Source organism: Daphnia magna, linkage group LG3 (genome assembly GCF_020631705.1).
Source record: "Daphnia magna isolate NIES linkage group LG3, ASM2063170v1.1, whole genome shotgun sequence".
NCBI lineage: Eukaryota > Metazoa > Arthropoda > Branchiopoda > Diplostraca > Daphniidae > Daphnia > Daphnia magna.
The window spans coordinates 6,576,592-6,590,417 of record NC_059184.1 but is presented as its reverse complement, the minus strand read 5'-3'; the positions used below and the strand labels follow the sequence as shown (position 1 = coordinate 6,590,417).

Genomic DNA, 13,826 nt, shown 5'->3' with positions numbered 1-13,826 from the left:
TTATTTTCAAAAGTAATCATTTTTAATTTAATTATGTATAAATGTAAACGTCACTAGAGGCGCGCGCTGCCCTATGATCTATGAATGGTCTCAGCACCTCACTACGTCACTAGTCAGTACTACAGTAGGATGTAGCAAGCTTTTTTTAACTGTTTTAGCTTTTATTGTTATTAGTCTTTCAAGCAGACAGCACACAAGAGGAATATAGGACACTAGAGGACACTACACACACACAACAGCCAGTCACTTTTGAATAAAAATAAACGTGTTCAACTTCTGTTACGAATGATAAAATAACCTAGTCAAATCTTAAGACTCAAGAGCTCAACATTCAAAACTTGTTTACCTCTCATGTCGTAAGTAGGGTTTGTTTTTGAATGTTATTTAAGATTTAACAAATATAGAGATTTATTTTGAAGGCTTCTTTGTATTGCAGCAATGACTTGTTCGACAATGAATGAAGATATTGATATTATAGAGGAATATCCGCTAAGAGCTGAAACCGTTAATAAGGTTGAGCATCAAGATGAAAGATTGCGTTCTTTAAGCTCTGGAAATGCATTTCCTCCTGTGAAAGCAGCTTTAAAACTGAACTCACAAAAGAAGCTGACATCATTTTTCAGTATGCCAAGCACTGAAAAAGTAAGTTGTTTCCATCAGCATTATTTAACCACATTTAATAAATCATTAACAACTCTAAAACTTATTTCTTCTCATTAGACAACTGGAAATGTCATAAATGAGGATTATGAGATTCAGAGCCATATGATCGTAAACAATGAGGAGGAAATTGATCTTCTTCGTGATGTATAATCCTTTTCATTTGATACCAGCAAAAAAACCTCAACAAATACTGTTTAAAATGTTGATCGATCTACCCTTGTTGAAAATGAAACAGCCCTTCAAAAAGTATATTGAGTTAAACATTGTTAAAATTGATATTGTGCATGTTCTTTTTCTGTTCATAACTGTCATTTTCTGTTCATTTCTATTTATATAGAACACTTATCCAGCTAAGTCTCAAATAAGCCAGCCTCTACGCCAGAAACCGTATCCACCTTAAAATCCTTCTAAGTCTGTTACCAGCGATAAGCAAACTGATGGCTCCAAAGCTTCCGACCATACCGTTCTGGCTAGCGCATCTGGTCAAACAGATCAGTCTTCTCAGCCAACAGACGTTTTTATTGCAACCTTCCATCCGAGCCAGTCTGGTTGGCCAATACATCCTGGCCATTCTAAGCAGTCCAGCAGTTCCATGCAGGCTACCAGTTCCGTACAGGCTACTAGTTCCGTGCAGGCTAGCAGTTCCGTGCAGGCTAGCAGTTCCGTGCAGGCTACCAGTTCCGTGCAGGCTAGCAGTTCCGTGCAGGCTAGCAGTTCCGTGCAGGCTAGCAGTTCCGTGCAGGCTAGCAGTTCCGTGCAGGCTAGCAGTTCCGTGCAGGCTACCAGTTCCGTGCAGGCTAGCAGTTCCGTGCAGGCTAGCAGTTCCGTGCAGGCTAGCAGTTCCGTGCAGGCTAGCAGTTCCGTGCAGGCTACCAGTTCCGTGCAGGCTACCAGTTCCGTGCAGGCTACCAGTTCCGTGCAGGCTACCAGTTCCGTGCAGGCTACCAGTTCCGTGCAGGCTACCAGTTCCGTGCAGGCTAGCAGTTTCGATCAGCCTGATCAGTCGAATAAGGCAAACCATGTTCGTTACCAGCAATTCAACGAAGCTTGGCTGAATGACGGACAGTTTAAACCATGGCTAGAAAAACGGACTGTTTCCACTGAAAAATCTAAAATCATCAAAGCTTATTGCATCCCGTGCAATAAAATGATTGGGAACCACAAAACAACGTTAAAGGACCACTCAAAGAGCAAAAATCCCATCATGCTTGCACCAAGCTATGAAGTTGTCGTTAAACAACGACAATGTTTGGCAGACTTGGTTTCGGGAAGCGTTCTTTTAGCCGATGCTGTCACAGAATATGAGATGACCCTTGTCTGCTTTCTAATCCATCAGAATTTGCCAATTTCATCGATTGAATCTACTGTGTCCACTCTTCGTCGCTTTCATCCTACTGATGACAGATTAAAAAAACTTCAGTTGGGCAGAACTAAAACGACTGCTATTATCAAAGATGGTAAATTGAAATGCTGTTAAAAATTCATGAAGTTATATAATGCAGCAAGTATTTGTAACTGGTCCCTAGGTTTTGGAGTAGGCCTTAAACTAAGCCTCTACGAAAAACTTAGAAAAACATTCTTTTCCATTGTGATAGACAAAACCACAGATGTCAAGGTCCAAAGCCAATTGGCTATCATGGTGCAATATTGGGACGCTATCTTGTGCCAACTTGTGGTTGACGTGTTGGAATTCATTGTTTGTAGTGATCCGTCAGCTGATGGCTTATCAAAGTCTATCTTAACTCTATTAGAGAAACAACAGATTCCTAAGGACTGGTGTGGTATAATCGATTTTTGTTTGAATTGACACTTCATTGTCTTTTCGTATATATATATGTAAAATATAATTCATCTCTTTAATTTACAGGGTGGTGGGATTCTGCGCAGACACCTGTAGTGTTATTGTTCGGGAAAAAGAAATTGGATTTAACGATTCTCCAAGAAACGATTCCGTCAATTGCCATCATAAAATGTTCCTGTCATTCCATCCATGTGGTCACGTCCAATGCCAACAAGAAACTTCCAGAGTTACTTTAACACTTGATTTGGTCAATTTTCGCTCACTTCTCAAGAAGCACGAGCCGTCGACGGAAATTGGTGGCTTTTCAGCAATTCGTTAACATCGAAGAACATGGACAGACACGTTGGCGACAGGGTTTCACCGGGACAGACACGTTGGCTTTCGTTAGAATATTGTGTTCTGCGAGTTTTAGAGCAATTTGATGCTCTTAAACTTTATTTCGAGAAAGAAGACAGGGATGAAAAGACCAAGACAACGACAGAAATCCTTCATTAACTCAATGAACGTTCAACCAAACCACTGCTTCTGTTCATGAAATATGCTCTTAAACATTTCAACGAATTTAACACCATTTTCCAATCTGAAATGCCCAAACTGCATTTACTGCAAAAGGAAGTTTGTGAAATGCTGACGTCCTTGGCAATCAATTTCATGGTTGTACCCACACAGCACATTTGGTTCCCCAGGACCTCCCAAGATCCTCTTAATTTCCTCCTCAGTCTTACTTGTGAGCTTCCTAAATTCCTCTAAAAACCATCTTTTTGGTTACCTGGTGGCTTCCTGATAACCTCCTCAGTACCTCTCTCACCTTCCCGAGGATCTCCCCATAACCTCCAATAATGAAACAAATTAACCATATTGTCACGCGAGTTGTATTGGAACAAGAACAAACGAATACAACAAGTGATGACCTTAATTCTAGACAATTATTCACTTTTAACTATGCGAAGAGATAACCAATATCCCTTTTCACCCGCGACAATATATATACCGGCTAGTATTCCGTACCCAGCTCCGATTTTCAGCAATAATTGTTATGATAAAATGAATACATATAAACAAAACACATTTTTCAAATGTTTTATTTATTCATCAACTACATTTGACTTTTCAAATTCTGCTGACAGTGACGAAGCCACTCGGTTACTTGATACTGCACTTTAACTATAGTTTTCTCATCACCAGCAAGGTCTTTGTTACCGAGGACGGCACCTGTAGTACATTGCAAAATTTGTTACTATTAAGCCAGAATAAATTTATCTTTATCGATCTTTACCAGAGATTGCAGCATAGATATTCTTCAGATCAGAAAATTTAGCTTTCTCGATTCCTTTTGAGGATTTTCCCGTCCAAGTGAACTTAGTTTCAATTTCGTATGAGAATAACTTTTCCATTATTGCATAAACCGTTTTCTGGAGATTTATTCCACCGATACGGAGCAGCAAAAGGATCTGAAAAAAATAAAAGGTTGCAAACGGAAATAATAAAAACTGAATATTTACTGTTACCATTTGTTGTCGAGATTGTTGGTCCTTCATTGAATTTTCAAGATGTTCAATAGCATCGAACGAATACAAAGGCAAAAGGAATTGCTGTTCATTTTCTTCGATTCTTTGTATTGTACAAATACACGGTTTCGGTCTCGAGTCCAAAAGATCGTCGATTTTTGCAGTCATTTCTCGAAATTGGATTTTTAAAAATTCCTAACTTCTTTTAGTGTAGTCTTGAAATACTTAAAAGATGAAGTACCAAAAAATGGATTACATTAAATTCAGTTTTAATAAAGAAATTGTTGAAAAAATCACCTGCATTCGGCATTTCAGGAAGACTCTGGGATGACTGTTGACGGGAATTAGCTCGTGAAGACGGAGTAGTGATAGCATACTGTTGTTGAGATGGCATACTTCCCTGGCCTGCATTTGAATTCACTTTTGGGCGTAAATTCTCATTCCGAGACGGTCCAGGCCGAATAATGTGATGATGTTGTGCATTCAGCGACGTTTTGATTTGCCTCCCGACGCATTCTCCTTATGTGAGCCTGAGATGTGCTGCTAGCAGTATTAACCCTTTTCATTATCAAATTTACCTTGAATAAATTGATTTGACGTATGACGTTGACGACCAAGTTGTTTTTGTAACTATGATGCTGCAAGCCTGCAACACTGATAACAAAAAAAATTAATACAAATTTTGACTGTAATTCTTTTAAACTAATTTACCTCTAACTTAGAGCATCAATGCACTGACAAAACAAGAGTTCAGAGTGAGTAGAGCATGGAAAATTAAGTAGACTGTACAGTTACGGCCACGAGATTCAAATTTCAATCGTGATGATAGAATAGTTTTGCAATGCCAAGAGGAATTTTCACTACTTAAATGGATTTTTTAGATAAATTACCAAGGCAAGAATATCAGGTAATTCAATTCCAGAATGCAGCAATAGTTGACGAAATCCACGAGAAGATGTAATCCACTTTTCAGTTGAAGAAAACGATATCCAGAAGGCGAATTCGACAAAGAACGAAATAAAATGACTGCCAATTTATTTTTATCTATTTATTTATTTTTGGTCTACAAATTATTCTATTCCCGACTGTCAGAGATGTCAGCAATAGCGACGCAGAACGTCAGCCACTGCAACACCAACCGTTTTCGTTTATTCAAAAATTCCCTTCCGCACAACCAGTAGGGATGTCAGCTGTAGCGACGCAGAACGTCAGCCACTGCAACACCAGCCAATGTTGTATAACAAAATTACCCTTCCGCACAACCAGCGGGGATGTCAGCTGTAGCGACGCAGAACGTCAGCCACTGCAACACCAGCCACTGTTGTATAACAACAAAAATACCCTTCCGCACAACTAACGGGAATGTCAGCGGTAGCGACGCATGAACGTCAGCCACTGCAACACTAGCCGTTGTTGGTTTAAAAAAATGCCCTTCTGCACAACCAGCAGGGATGTCAGCGGTAGCGACGCATAAACGTCAGCCACTGCAACACCAGCCGCTGTTGTTTCACACACAAAGAAAAAGCGCGCCAAAATACCCCACACAACACAAAACCGAAAAATAAAAAAAAAATAAATAAAAAAATAAATAAATAAATAAAAAAAAAGGCTGAAATCTACTTGGAAACGTCCTCTCGACGAATTACCAGCAGCAATTGAAAAATACACAAAAAAAAATGCAACGAGAAATGTCTATTCACCGATCCGCCATGTTGGTTTGGCGCCAAGGATGGGAAGAATCCGCCACAAAATCCAGCAAATCGGGATGAAATTCGCTCCCAAACACCCAAATGCCACGTTCAGCGACAAGATTTTCTTCCGGAGAATGTCGATGGATGTTGAAATCTGCCTCAGCAAGCTGGATGTTTCCGATAAAGCCGAATGATCAGTTTTAGCAAGGGGTCACCACGCCGTCGCAGCCACGGGAAGCGAGCACTCGATCCCACTTCTGACACCAAATGTCGCCGGATGGCTGGGAAATTAAAGATAAAGTCACTGTTCGGCTGGATCACTCGCAAATTTAGTGTATTCAACACCTTGACCGCACAGATCCGGTAAGGTAAAACACAAAAGAAACAAAACTGAAATGTTGGAGGACGATGCTCTTCTGCCTGCTCTGCTCTACGTCTCGCGCCCAACTGCCGGTCTCTCCTTCCCCAACGCGTCTTCTATCGTTCGCCACCTAGCGGTCGGAATTGGGACTATCCCGTACCGCCACAATAGCGGCTAAGGTTGAAAAAAGAGTGATTGATCGTTTTACGTGTTGCCAGCACATCAAACGATTTCAGTTAACACAACACGATGCTGCTTATACAGCTGGATTACGGATGGCAAAGTGATGTGGTGGATGCTATTTGTAGAGAAATACTGATAAAATCTTACCATACAAAAGGCATCCTGAAAACATTATAAATAGAACAGGGTAAATTTTACGAATGATGCCGTATATGCAAATCCGATAACCTTCCTCAGGACAACATTGGGAGGTCTAATAAAAGCTTGGGAGGCCAAGAGCCTATTGGGAGGGTCCCAAGAGGAAGCTGTGCTGTGTGGGTAAGATATGTCCGATCGGATGATCCATTTGATATCAACCCCGACTTAACGAATCAATACTTGCCCATTGATAAGGTGTATCGTGGTAATTATATAATCTCTGAATTCGAATTAACAAATTGCTCATGATATTTTGTGTTCACCATTTTTTATTAAGGAATAAATGCCTTTGAGGAGATTCCATCTTGCGACCAGCCTATTAACTCTTCGTCTGGGAAACCTGCCGTAACTTCTACATCACTTCCATAAAACAGATTCAGCAGCGATTCAACTTTGAGGATGATCTATTTTTGGTCATCAAGATGGTTTTTCCTAAAAACGCCCGCAGTATGAACCCTCCTACCATTATGGAACTCTTTCGGCAATTTCCTAATCTGAAGAGAATATGCGACCCTGCCCGCGCTGAAATTGAATGGCGATGCCAGGCAATTTTGTCACTGGAAGAAATTGGGTTGACAAGTGAAGGCGAGATTGAGCTGCTGGATGCAGAATCATACTGGTTGTCAATTATAAAAATGACGCTGTCTCGAAAACCAAGATTTCCGAATTTATGTGCAATTATTTCATTTCTTTTTTCAATTCCATGTAGTAATGTAATTGCCGAAAGGGTTTTTAGCCTGCTTAAGTTAGTTAAAACTGATATTCGAAATCAAATGGATGAGGAAGTATTGGATTCTTTAATGCGAACGAAATACTGGTTGAAGAAAGAGCGGAAGACACCATCGGTAATTGAATTTCAATTATTGAAACGGGTGCAATCTGTTAGGGCGAACAAAGCATTAAACACACTTCCTAAATCCTAATCCTATATCTTAATCTATCTATCTATGTCATTTAATTTAATCAAAGAAATGTTACGAATATGATAGACCTGTGTCGGATGCTGGGTTGCCTAGTATAAAAATGCATCGGTGATGTAGTCCCGATTCCTGAACTGACATCACCGATGCATTGGCAGTGGCAACGCAGCATTCGACACAGGTCTATCATATTCGATCCTTAATTTAAAACCCAGTTTAAAGTGAATGCAATCTAAATCTAATAAAGAAACCCAGAGTTGACTTGTTATAACGCGATTTAAAAGTTTTTTTTTCTTATTAAATATTGTTTGCGCAATTTAAAATACCTTACTAAAAACAGAAACAAACCATGATTGTTTGCTAAAAGCATAATTTTTTTGTTTACCACTAGGTGGCGTGATCCCAGAAAAAAAAGCTAAATGGAGAAAAACGGAGAATCGGGCAACCTAGCTGGACGAATTTAACATCAGCCCGTGGCAACACTGGCCGTAGGCCGTCTTAAGTCGTTTGTTTCCGCTCTTGACTTCCCTATCCTCGGTGGGGCGGCGATCCATTGAGGATGACTCGGCTGAGTCTAGGCTGCTTCGGCCAAAGGGTCATCACCCGGACGAGGGCTGTGAGCTTCGTCCGTCGGAATTTCCGACAGGGGGGGGGGGATGCTTCATTTTTGTGGAGCATACTGTACGCGACCAACGGGCTAGGACAAAATGCGGACGCGGACCGTGGACGGCAGACAGGAGAAACTGCAGACTTTCACCTGAAGACTGGCCCAAAATTTTTGACAGCAGTCTGCAGTTTCTCCACAGGGCAGCTGTCCGCAGTCCGCGTAATATAGTGGGATAGAGCATTACATATAGACATGACTATGTGTTGGTAAAGCAGAAAATCGGTAAGTAAAGTCCTCATTTTATAAAAGTATTTAACATTAAAATGCCATAATATTTATTGCAGCAAACTTTGACTTTTGTGTTTTACATGCATTGAATTTATTCTAGTCAAGACAGATCAGCCTCATTTTTGTCATGCATTGGCTGTTGTTCGATAACTTTTGCTTTAAAAAAAAATGTATGCATGCAGCAATTACAATAAATAAAAATAAAAATGCGAACAGCTCTTAGCAGTTGACTATTTTTTTTTCTATATGCCAAATCCATTGTATTCTATTTTCTTTGATGCACAACTAAGAATTTGAATTAGACAACCGTAGCGCAGGTAAGTCATCCTTCAGAAGGCGGTAGTGTGATTTTGCAAAGAATGGTACCACAAGGAATGTCTTCCAAAAGAACAGCATTATACCTTTCAGGAGTCTTTAAAAACCACTTGGAAATGCCCCAAATGCCTTTAAGTTTATTACATGTTTTATTTGCATTGTTGTACGAAGAGTTTACCTAGTGAAGAAGTAAACATGTGATATAAACTGTCCTTTACTTTCATATTTTGGATAATACATATGTCGACTTTTAAATACTACTTTTAGTTTGAAATTTAATATTTGGTATGGGCATGGAGTCCGCAGATACCAGTCCGCAGTTTATCCTGCCCGGTCCGCACATTCAATCGCTCCATGTACGAAACGGTCCGCATTTTATCCCTAAGTCAACGAAAAATCTGTCAAAAATTTTGGCCAGGATAAAATGCGGACGCGGACCATGGACTGCGGACTGGAGAAACTGCGGACTTTCACCTGCGGACAGGCCCAAAATTTTTGACAGATTTTTCGTGGACTTGAGGATAAAATGCGGACCGTTTCGTATGTGGACCGTTTGAAAGTGTGAACCAGGCAGGATAAACTGCGGACTGGTATCTGCGGACTGCCCATACCCATTGATGCGGACATGCCTATTTAAATTTTAAATTTAAATTTAAAACTAAAGATAGTATTAAAAAATTAACACATGATGTATTATACAAAATATGATAGTAAGAGACAGTTTAAATCACATGGTTATTTCTTAACTAGGTAAACTCTTGGTAAAACAATGAAAATAAAACATTTAATAAACTTAAAGACATTCGGGGCACTTCCAGGGGGGTTTTTAAGACTCTTGAAAGGCATAGTGCTGCTCTTTAGGAAGACATTCTTTGTGGTACTATTCTTTACAATGTTTCGTACCACACTGAATCATCTTCTCCTCGTCTCTGTCTTCGGTCTGTCGATCTTTCTTGACAAGAGTAAATTCAATGCCTGTAGAAACAAAAGTAAAATTTTGCTGCTATATATATTAGAAATTTTAATGTTAAATACTATTAAGAAATTAAGACTAAACTTATCGATTTTTCTGCCTTACCAACACATACACATGTCTATATTGAATGCTGCATCCCCGTATAATCCGTGGACTGCGGACTGCTGCCCCATGGAGAAACTGTGGACTGCTGTCAAAAATTTTGGGCCAGTCTGCAGGTGAAAGTCCGCAGTTTCTCCAGTCCACAGTCCACGTCCGCATTTTATCCTTGCCCAAAATTTTTGGGTATTTTATCCTGGCCCTGCGAAAAACCTGGGACTATGGTGTGTGGTGCTGTGGTCCAATGTGGACCAGGATAAAATGCGGAGGCGGACCACGGACTGCGGACAGGAGAACTGCGGACTTTCTCCTGCGGACTGACCCAAAAGTTTTTGACAGATTATTCGTGGACTTAGGGATAAAATGCGGACCGTTTCGTACATGGAGCGATTGAAAGTGCGTACCAACGTGTCACCTACGGTGCTGCCCTCACAGGCAGGAGTGTAGTTGTCAAGGGCCCTCTTAATTTATGTTAATGTTAAGAAGCCCTTGCCCCTTTTTTTTTTGCATTGGCCTAGTAATCGAGTAATTAAGTACCCCCAGTCTCTCTCTCTCTCTCTTTAAACCACGTCACTGGAGAACTGTGTCCCCCATCACTTTACTAACAAAGAATACAGTTGTTCTCATCCCACCCGTCATTTTCATCTTCATTATTTTCACCCTCCATCCCTCATCTCCGTTATCACGTTCCATTGCACGTGAACGTGAGTAACAAATGGTGCTGAAACCCGGAATTTAACGAACACGTGCATTTCTCTTGTCATCCCTAGTAAAACGTGTTAAGATTCAGTAAAATTGTCGGGTATTCCCTGTTGCAAGACTTTGGCATACGTTTACGCCAGCCTGAAGGTAGAGCCCGGTCTACCACGCTTTGCGTATCTGACTGTATCGTCGCTGTATCTACGTGAATCATCGACATCCGTTTACGTGTGACTACTTCCTTGTCTTTGAACGTTTCTACGTCATGATTGAAGCCGTAGCAAAAGCCGAAAGTATTGAGTCGGGCGGCAATATCTCAATAGAAGACGAAATGAAGCCAGAAGCAATGAAGAATGAAGGCCTCCTCCTTCCAGACAACGATCTCAAGCAGAAACGTGGGAGATGAAAGGCGGCCCACACGAAATTAACAAATCAGCTCAGAAGAGCAGTGGCAGATCACAAGATGGGAGCCATCAGACTCAAGAAGTTGCAAGTTGCAGCATGGCGAGACGAGTTAATTCGTATCAACGAAGACGTCAAAGATCTTCATCACAAGTATATGGAAAGTTTGCCCAATATTACTGATCCACAACGTTAAGCCTGTGAAAAATGGAAGGTTCAATTCGACACCGACCACGTGGAAATCCTCAACTTCGCCATTAGGTATGCCACGTCGTCTCGTCACTCAGTCAGTTCATTCAGTCTATTGGGACGTCAGCTTCAGACGTCACGATTGGCACAACGTTATCGCAGAAGAGGTCTACTCGGTCGGCGCCAACCGATCTTCCCACACAAACCAGCCAGCTAGATCTGCACATCAAGAAGCAAATGTTGAAACTGGAAGTCAAGTTGTAACAGTAAAAGTCCCAGATGGAAGCCAACGCAACGTCAGTCACGAAAACGTTGAGTAAGGCTTTAAAGGGTATGAGTGAGCAACTAGGCAAGCTCATAGACAGCTCCCATGTCACGTCCACTGAAATCGCCGCCAACACTCAGTTGGTTAAAGACTCACGTAAGACGTTGCAAGACATGGATCAGAAGATCGAAATGGTTAAGTTAGACTTTAACGCACAGATCGAGGGCCTTCGAACGGAGATTGGCATCAGCAAGGGGCACCTGAGAACGATTCAGGAGCAAGTCATCGACCAAGGAGCACGCATACCTAGCCGACCACAGAATCTATCAGCTAGACAAGACGTTTCTGCTCGGTCTACCTTGAAGTCACTCGAAGCCATGGTACGGCATCACAGAACTCTGCTTGACGCTGACAATTCTTCACGAGAGCAGCCTTCAAGACCACTGCCTATCATGCATCCAGCCTGCGGCCCTTCCATTGGTGACAACGCGTCTTCGGACACGTCTTCTGAGCACCAGCCTGCAAATGGCAGCACCAACCATCCTCATGGTGGCTGCTGTAGTCGCTCACGTACCCCGAACTTCCCGATCCAGCCGTTCGATGGAAATCCGAAGAATTACGCTCGGTTTAAGGCCAAATTTCGAGCATTATACGAAAACGAATACGACGGTTCTCCTGCCCTCCTGTTCATGTTGGAAGAGCTGCTGTCAAAAGAAGAACGGAACGAGATCGGCGAGCTCCTTGCTGATGGAACCATGTACTCCGTTGTGTGGGATCGTCTCGACGCAGTCTACGGCCGCACCGAATTCATGGACCAGACCTATCTCGACGACCTGCCGCAGATTCCACCTTTGAAGAGCCAAGATGCTGCGAGCCTCAAGACCTTCGCCATCCAGTTGCACGGAGCAGTGGTGACCCTTTCACAGTCGAGATATGTGCATGAACTTCACAGCCGTACTACCCTGATGGCCATAGAAGCAAAGCTGACAACATACCTGCAGGAGAAGTGGAACAAGAAGAGAAAAAAGGCAGGTGCAGAATTGAACGTTCTAGACCTGGACAACTGGGTAACAGTAAAATCCATGAGTAAACAACATGGTAAAAACGTATTTGAGTCTCTGAACACGTCGACGTCCAAATCAGTACAGTTTGATGAGAAGAAGCCAGTCAAGAAACCGAACGCTTCTCACACGTCAACCATTGGACACGTTTCGACAGAGGAAGGCTCTAAAGTAACGGCATCCTCACCTCCGCTAGCTGCTCCCATGGAAAGACGACCGAACACGGAGGAGAAAGCCGCCGAAAAGACTGACCAGTGGATGTGCCTTGCTTGTAACGGCAGGGCTCACAACTTGGCCAGCTGTAACGTGTTTATGTCTTTCACGCCCACAAAACGGGCTGAAGTTGTGTTTAAGTCCGGAAGGTGTCTACTATGCCTCACCGGCAAGCACAAACGCAGGGAGTGTTCCAGAGACATCAAATGTACCATTGGTAGATGTGTTGGATCAAGACACCATCCCCTGCTTCACGGATCCGAATTCATCCCCCTGAGGGAAAAAACGGATCAACCACCTCCATCAGCGTCTACATCGACTGCATTTCTTGGGACACTAACCCAGAAGGAAACGGTAAAGCGACGTGTACGTTTTAAGATCGTGCCTGTTCGTATTAGCGTCGGTGCAAGATGGGTCGACACTTTCGGATTCTTGGATACTGGAAGTGACACCACACTGATCAGGAAAGATTAAGTAAAAAGGTTGGGACTCGTTGGTCAGCCTAAACGCATCAACGTTGTATCTTATGATGGAGCCACATCAAACGTCCAAGCTGCCGTTGTGGATTTCTCCCTCTCGTCCGTCGACGGAACAAGCCGGTTTGAAGTTAAACACGCCTACGCCATCGACAATTTGAAGGTGACGCCGAACCCTCCAATCAACCCTCGTCAAATGGAGTCCTGGACACCCCAACGCGGTCTTGATGTCCCGAACATACAACCCGAAGACGCTGGAGTATTAATTGGAATTGACGTAGCAGAAGCCCACGATCACATAGATTCCGTCAAGCCGCCGGCTGGAACAATTGGGCCTATCGCCTTCAAAACACCGTTTGGTTGGTGCCTGGGTGGTCAAATGGGCCCGCCACAAGATGGGCGTCCGTTCATCGCCCATATAGTAGCAGAGGAACGTCCCGAAGACCTCAACGAGTTAGTCAAGAAATTCTGGCAGCTGGAGGCGAAAGACGTAGACATGGAGCAGCCTGTTCTCTCCGAAGACAATCTACGTGGGCAACGTATCCTCGAGTCAACAGTAAAGAATGTTGGTAACCGGTATCAAGTCGGCCTAATGTGGAAAACCGACAACGTAAACCTTCCGGACAATCGGGCAACTGCATTGAAGAGACTTTATTCTCTGGAGAGGCGATTTCAACGAGATGAAGACTTCGCCCGGAAGTATGATGCAGTTGTTAAGGAGTACATGGGCCTGGAACACGCCAGACTCCTGACGACCGAACAGTTTTGGAAAGAGCCAAGTAAAACGTGGTATTTACCACACCACGGCGTCGTAAGCCCATCCAGCTCTACGACCAAAGTTCGAGTTGTATTCAACGGAGCCGCCGAGTATGGAGGAACGTCAATCAACCAGAACCTGTTACGTGGACCCA

At 42.7% G+C, this 13,826-nt stretch overlaps 1 protein-coding gene and 1 pseudogene across 3 annotated transcripts; one reads left to right on the top strand and one right to left on the bottom strand.

Moving 5' to 3' along the window:
- Positions 1–117: 117 nt before the first annotated feature.
- On the top strand, positions 118–3,380 carry LOC116919580. 3 transcript variants are annotated; one of them, XM_045170968.1, is made up of 6 exons: positions 118–356; positions 437–642; positions 721–909; positions 1,001–2,120; positions 2,190–2,439; positions 2,531–3,380. In XM_045170968.1, the coding sequence occupies exons 4-6, from the start codon at positions 1,256–1,258 to the stop codon at positions 2,781–2,783; spliced, it is 1,368 nt and encodes a 455-aa protein (XP_045026903.1). In that variant the 5' UTR covers positions 118–356; positions 437–642; positions 721–909; positions 1,001–1,255; the 3' UTR covers positions 2,784–3,380. The 3 variants fall into 3 exon arrangements, with proteins under 3 accessions (XP_045026903.1, XP_045026905.1, XP_045026904.1); XM_045170970.1 differs by having other exon boundaries at positions 2,190–2,444; XM_045170969.1 differs by having other exon boundaries at positions 118–360.
- A 150-nt stretch (positions 3,381–3,530) lies between these two features.
- Positions 3,531–4,840, bottom strand: LOC123470574 (annotated as a pseudogene).
- Between the last annotated feature and the right edge of the window lie 8,986 nt (positions 4,841–13,826).

What these genes read in the sequence shown, in the direction of transcription:
- LOC116919580 (XM_045170968.1), top strand. Translation starts at nt 1,256, where the DNA reads ATGCAGGCTACCAGTTCCGTACAGGCTACTAGTTCCGTGCAGGCTAGC. An exon ending in GACTGCTATTATCAAAGATG is followed by an intron (nt 2,121 to 2,189) that starts GTAAATTGAAAT and finishes ACTGGTCCCTAG; the next exon opens with GTTTTGGAGTAGGCCTTAAA. An exon ending in CAACAGATTCCTAAGGACTG is followed by an intron (nt 2,440 to 2,530) that starts GTGTGGTATAAT and finishes TTTAATTTACAG; the next exon opens with GGTGGTGGGATTCTGCGCAG.